Raw genomic sequence first — 6,243 nt, forward strand, 5'->3', positions numbered from 1 at the left:
AAAAGAACATTATTGCTAGAAAAAAGTCAACCTTTAACCCAATAATGATTTACTCATTTCATATTTTATAAATTTAGACAGCATACAATTAAGCAGTACAACACTCCCCCAGGCCCCAACTCCAGCCTAAACTTTTAGTCACAATGATTTTATTTATCGGTAACATCAATAATCAAGATAGTACAATATTTTTGCAACAGTTTTGAATCAATTTTTATTTATAAAAATTCTAATTAAATTTGCAAATAAACAAAAAAATACCAAAAATATACATCATACAACGAAGATTGCATAATTGAGACAAAAAATTTACATAATTTCGCTAGGGCTGTAGAAAGTTTAAATATGACATCGATTACACATTAACGTCAATTTTTCGTAGTACTATTTGATTTGGTCATTTCACCCCACCCCAATGGGAGAATTTGTCAAAATTATAAACTAAAATAAGAATAATAATAAAAAAAAAGAGTGTAAAGAATATTTATAGATGAAATATCAATATCGGAATAAGAAAAATAATTGTCACAAATCATTGGAGATATTTCTTGACTATTATATCAACCTTAACACTCTACATTTTTATTTTGCCGCAAATTAACAATTCACTTCAGAGTTCATTTTCACTCTAAAACCATTTCTCTGTCTAGAGAAAGAACAAAGATCAATGATCCAAAATTAAAAATCTTACTAACGACCAACCTCGTCCTTTATCTTCTTCATTCCATTTTAGCTTTCATTATTTCATCCCTTTTGAAATTTATTGCTTTAGCTCAATAAGCTCAATTAAATTATTTGTACATCTTTATGTGATTCGATACCTTTACTACTACTATAACTATAATTGTATTCTTGCAGTAATGGTAGATTAATTATTAAATATTGTGGACTGCCTTATGGGCTCGCTTCTATTAGGCTCCCGTTTTGGGCTTTCGGCAATGAATGTGGACCGCTTTATGGGCTGTATAATGCTTCAATTTAGGCCTAATTACTGCTGCATGCGAAACAGAAAATGTATGACATGATTTTGCAAAAGTTTCGTTTCAAGTTTCAACATCCTAAAACACAGTCACAAACGCATTCAAAATGCGATCAAGCCGTCCGCTCCTGTGGAAATGGAGCGCGCCTGACTCTGTTACAAAATTAATACCAAATCTTCGAGTTTTGTGGTGACAAATTAAGCAGCGGATGAGCATCCATCAGATTTTTCCGAATTGCTCACCAACCGTTTGGAGTAATGAAAAACTACTCTACTCTAATCCACTACTTTATTGTGTTTGGAGAAATGGTATGTAGGGCCTATCAAACAGGAACAGGACCTCACTTCCCATGTCAAGCGACCACATTGGCCGTATGTCATCAATTTTGCTCATGGAATTTGGAAATGTTGGATGGATGCCATATATAGAAAGAGTGGAAGTACTTTTGGGTCAGGTTTTCATGTCTCTTAACTCAGCGTTTCATCATACAAGGGATAGTGCTTCCTTTTTGTGGGGTGATGCTTAAGAGCAGATTTGATTGTTTGCAGTCTCTTTCTTAGCTTATTTAACTTTTTTCATTCATATTTATTTATAGAGTAAAGGTCAATTTTGGTCCTAAACATATAACCAAAATACGAATTTGACGGTTGCAACAGAGATGATTGTCTGAACTTCAAACCGGCTGAGGAGATTAACGGAGAAAATAAAGTCAACTGAGTTTGATGAAGATCCGAGTGACTCGCTCACGAGCATAGATGTTGTGGTTAGTTTTGATGAAGATCTGAGTGATTCAGTCACGGGCATAGATGTTGTGGTCGGTTTTGATGAGATTATATAACTGATGAAGGACAACCTAATTAGCATGTCAGTCGACCTACAAATCCTTCCTATTGTCAGAATGGGAGGCATAGGTATGTCCAGCTAATTAGCCTGTAACTGCTCACAGTTTGCTGAGGGAACACTTCTGAGCAAGAAATTTATGTAGGATACAACAGAACCGGTCAACATATCTTTCTTTGAACTAACTGTTTGGTGTCTTATCACATTAAAATATCCTACTTGCAGGCTTTGTTAGAGAGAGTCTACAATCTTGTATCAGGTGGAACTGAGAAGCATCTCATCTTGGTGAATTTAAGAGACAAGGTATACCTGCATTTGTGTTGGCACTACATCATCACTTGCTCTAGACCAATATAAATGTTATGTAAGGACACTTTCTAATTTCTTGAGTTATTCATTCTTGAAAAGAATCACAATAGCTTTCCTCAATGATCTATTCAATTGTTTCTTAACTGTGTTCGTTCATGATGCAGACTGCCTTATACAATTCTACCATGACCACGAGCGGCTTCTCATCGGATATCAGTTAAGTCCCTTAGTTTTGTACCGTGGGCATGTGTTATCCTTGGAACAATAATTTACATTCTCTGCTTTGCTTCATTTGTATGACTACCGCAGCGTCAATTGATGCTACCAATATATTGTTTTGTTTCTGTTGTCATTTTACATGCATTACACTTTTTGTTATCATCACTCACTCTTTATAGAATCCATATATGAACATCCATAACATTAGAACAAACACGATGAATGAGGTGTCCAAAACATAAAAAGAAGAAAAAGAAACTCAATCTTCTTCGTATTCACATGCCATCAAACTCTCCACCACAGTCGCCATGCTCGGCCTCTTATTCCTATCCTCCTCCACGCAAGCAACCCCCACCTGAATCAACGCTGCTGCCTGCCTCTGCCCAAACCGCCCCCCCAACCTCCCATCCACCACCCCCTCCACCTCCCCCCTCCATCTCCTCACAAAGCTGGAAACTGGCCCGCCTCCGTCCCCCTCCTCCTCCCCCCAATTACACAACCTCACCCCCCTCACCATCTCCAGCACCACCACCCCGTACCCAAACACGTCCACTTTGGAGGTGATGGGAAGGCTCAGCGCCCACTCTGGCGCCATGTACCCTTTCGTCCCTCTTATCCTCGTGAATTCCAACCCATCCCCCTCCCTCTGCAGCAGCTTCGCCAGCCCAAAATCTGCAATCTTGGGCTGGAAATCACTATCGAGAAGAATATTCTCCGGCTTCACGTCGCAATGGATCACCCACTCCAAACACTCGTGATGTAAATACGCCAATCCTTTTGCCGTTCCTAATGCAACAGTATATCTCTGTTTCCATGAAAGGAAGCTCGAGCCGAAAACATGCCTGTCCAACGACAAGTTGTCCAAGTACTCGTAGACGAGGAGGCGATGCCTTCTCTGCGAGCAAAATCCCCATATTCTCACCAGATTCATGTGATTGATCTTTCCTATCGTGCTTATCTCCGCGAAGTACTCTTCCTGAGCTTGAAAAACGTCGCCTAGTTTCTTCACCGCCACCACCCGGTCGTCGGAGAGGACGCCTTTGTAGACGGCTCCTGAGCCCCCTCGCCCCAACTCCTCTGTGAAATTCTTGGTTGCCTTCTTCAGCTCTGAGTAGGTGTACTCCCGGAACTGGCTCGAGATCATGTTGTACCCTGCCTCCACCGAGGCTGGGATCCCGTGTTTTCGAAACAGAAACCACCACCCTAGGAGTATGAACATCAGCTCTATAGCCCCCAGGGCCGCTGCAAATGAATACATATACACGTTGAAATCATTCATTGAAGAGGAACCTAAGAGTTCTTCTCTCTCATCCGAGCCACACCTCAGGCTCGAGGCATGGAATATATTGGGCTTAGATGGCGCCAAAGTGTTGGGCAGTTTGATGTATATACTACCCGGAAAATCGGGCGTCGCGTAGCCGTTGAGCATTGCGCTTTTGAGAAAACAGTGCCCATATCCTTCCAAACGGTAGCCGAAGGCTATGCACCGGAAATCCTCCAAACACATGCTCGTGCACGTCTCCAACGTGACGGGGCTGGTGATGCTGAAATCGAATCCATAGAAATCCGCGTAACGAATTTGCAGGAAGGTAACTCGTGTGGACTGCAGCATGGTTAGATTGAATGCCGGTTTGCATCCGGTGTTCCAGTTGGTGTCGTCTTCCATAACGTAGCCCGGTGGGCACGTGCACTTGGGCAGGAGGGGCGCGTACACGCAGATCGCGTTCTTCCCGCACACGCCCATCACGTCGCAGGGCTGGGACAGCGCCCGCCACGTGACGGACCATAAGCCCGTGGAGGCGTTCAAACTGTAGATCCGAAGGTTGCCATCGTAGTCCATGGTAAGCCTCCGCTTAATGCCCGGGCCTACGTCGGAAGCGTTGAACTGTAACAAATCGCTAGAGAGGAAGCGGCCGTGATCATCTAGCACTGCAATCCTGCTGCTGTTATAGTTGTTTCTGCCGTTTTTGTAGATGTCGAAATCCGGATTAGGCCAGTAGGTGGTGGAGGTGTCCGGGGAGTCGGAGATCAGTCTCAAAACGTTGTCGTTTCCGAAGTAGAGACTGAAAGTGCCAGTGGCGAAGCTTGCTTGGCTTGAGACGGATGTGAGCCTAGTGTTCTTGGTGAATGGCTGAGAAGGTAGGAGAGTGTCCATGGGAGAGTCGAAGCTCTGCCATAGAATATCTCCTTTTTGATTCTGTAATACAAGATTGCCTGTGTTGAGGAGATGAGCGGCGGTGACGTCGAAGGAGGTGGTTTTGGTTTGCCAGGCGACGGCACCATCGATATCGGTTAACACCATGGTGCCGTCGCGAAGGAGGGTGGCTTTGGAGCCCTTGCGGTTGACGGGCCGGTCGCGGTTGGCGGTCCAGACAACGGTCTTGTCGGCGGAGTTAGTGAACCATATGGCGAGCCAGTGGGCGTTGGTGCCGAGGCTGTAGAAGCCGAAGGTGAAGGCGGCGTCGGGGGAAGTCTGGAACTGTGATTCTTTGCCTACAGTTATGGAATCGCCGCGGTTTAAAATGAGTCGGTATTTGGAGGCTGCTGTTGTGAATGTGAATAGGTAGAGTAAGATTAGTATTGTAATTAGGCTTCTCATCTTTTGAGTTGTGGCCAATGGTAATCGGTTATTAGATTTTATAAGTCGTTAGTCAACTTTGATTTCTCGAATTTCCAATATGTAATGACTTGATTGAAAGGAACAAGGCGACTTAAGCCGATGGGCATATTGCACTAGAGAATAAACTTTAATACGTGATACACCCATATTCGCTATTAGAAGTCTCATTTTACTTTTACTATTATTGGGAGTCCCAATTTCTTGGCGGCACATGTTTTAAAAAATATGAGTGAAAAAAAGTTAATAAAATAGAGATCTCACTTATATGTACTTATTAGTTTTAAATGAAATGCGAGTGAAATGAGTTACTAGAAGGTGAGACCCTAACAACAATTATGGTAAAAGTGAACCGAGACTCCTTTTTGCGGACGGACTAAAATGAAAAAACGAGACTCCTATTCGCAGATGGAGGGAGTACATAAAAGTAAGACTCATATTCCAATAACTTTTTCTACCATTTTCTGTTACAAAGTCAACAATTTCTTAAAAGTCGTACCGGTCAAAAATGAAATTTCTATTAGGATCGGAACGAATACATTTTCTTTAAGATATCTCATTCTAAATGATACTTTTCATAAAATTAAAATATTATTTTTTATATTTTACTCTCTATTATACTTTTTTCTGTTTTTCATTCAACTCATGGACCAGAACTGCATAAAATTTTGGTGAAAAAAAAAAGTTCCATTTGAAATGGGACTAAAGGAGTAAATGTTAGGAAGACGGCTTTACATCCTACTAATGATTTACTCATTTAATTGTAATTTTTAATTGCTAAATTATCATTTTGTTTTTCGGAGTCCCGATACGAAATTTCGCAATAGTTTCACTTGCAACTACTTTTCTCGGTTCAACATTCATTATTTTGAATCAATTTAATATTTATAAAAATTCCAATTGAATTTACTAATAAAAAAAAATACTAAAATTACATTAAACAAAGAAGATTGCGAAACATAAAATTACATAATTTCACTAGGACGTCAACTTTAATTTAGAGAGATTATTCTGCCACCTAAGTACGTTGCCATGTATTACAAGTGTACCGTGGACTTTGATCTTGATATATATAGTGGACTTTGATCTTGACAATTTGAATTTGGACATTGAACTGTTATTTGGAAATAGACATTGGTCTTAATTTAGGACGAACTTAATTAGACTAATCTCAAGGTTGATAAAACACTTTATTTTTGTTTGTCCTATAAAAGATGCAACATTTTCTTTTTTGGAAAAAATCTCTCACCTCGATCAATATATAAAAATATGTATTTT

The 6,243-nt window shown here is 40.7% G+C and overlaps 1 protein-coding gene across 1 annotated transcript; it reads right to left on the bottom strand.

Moving 5' to 3' along the window:
* Positions 1-2,607: 2,607 nt before the first annotated feature.
* Positions 2,608-4,947, bottom strand: LOC125220866 (putative receptor protein kinase ZmPK1). Its single transcript, XM_048122999.1, has one exon. The coding sequence runs from the start codon at positions 4,945-4,947 to the stop codon at positions 2,608-2,610; it is 2,340 nt and encodes a 779-aa protein (XP_047978956.1).
* Positions 4,948-6,243: the final 1,296 nt, after the last annotated feature.

Source organism: Salvia hispanica, chromosome 4, assembly GCF_023119035.1.
Source record: "Salvia hispanica cultivar TCC Black 2014 chromosome 4, UniMelb_Shisp_WGS_1.0, whole genome shotgun sequence".
In the NCBI taxonomy this organism is placed as follows: domain Eukaryota; kingdom Viridiplantae; phylum Streptophyta; class Magnoliopsida; order Lamiales; family Lamiaceae; genus Salvia; species Salvia hispanica.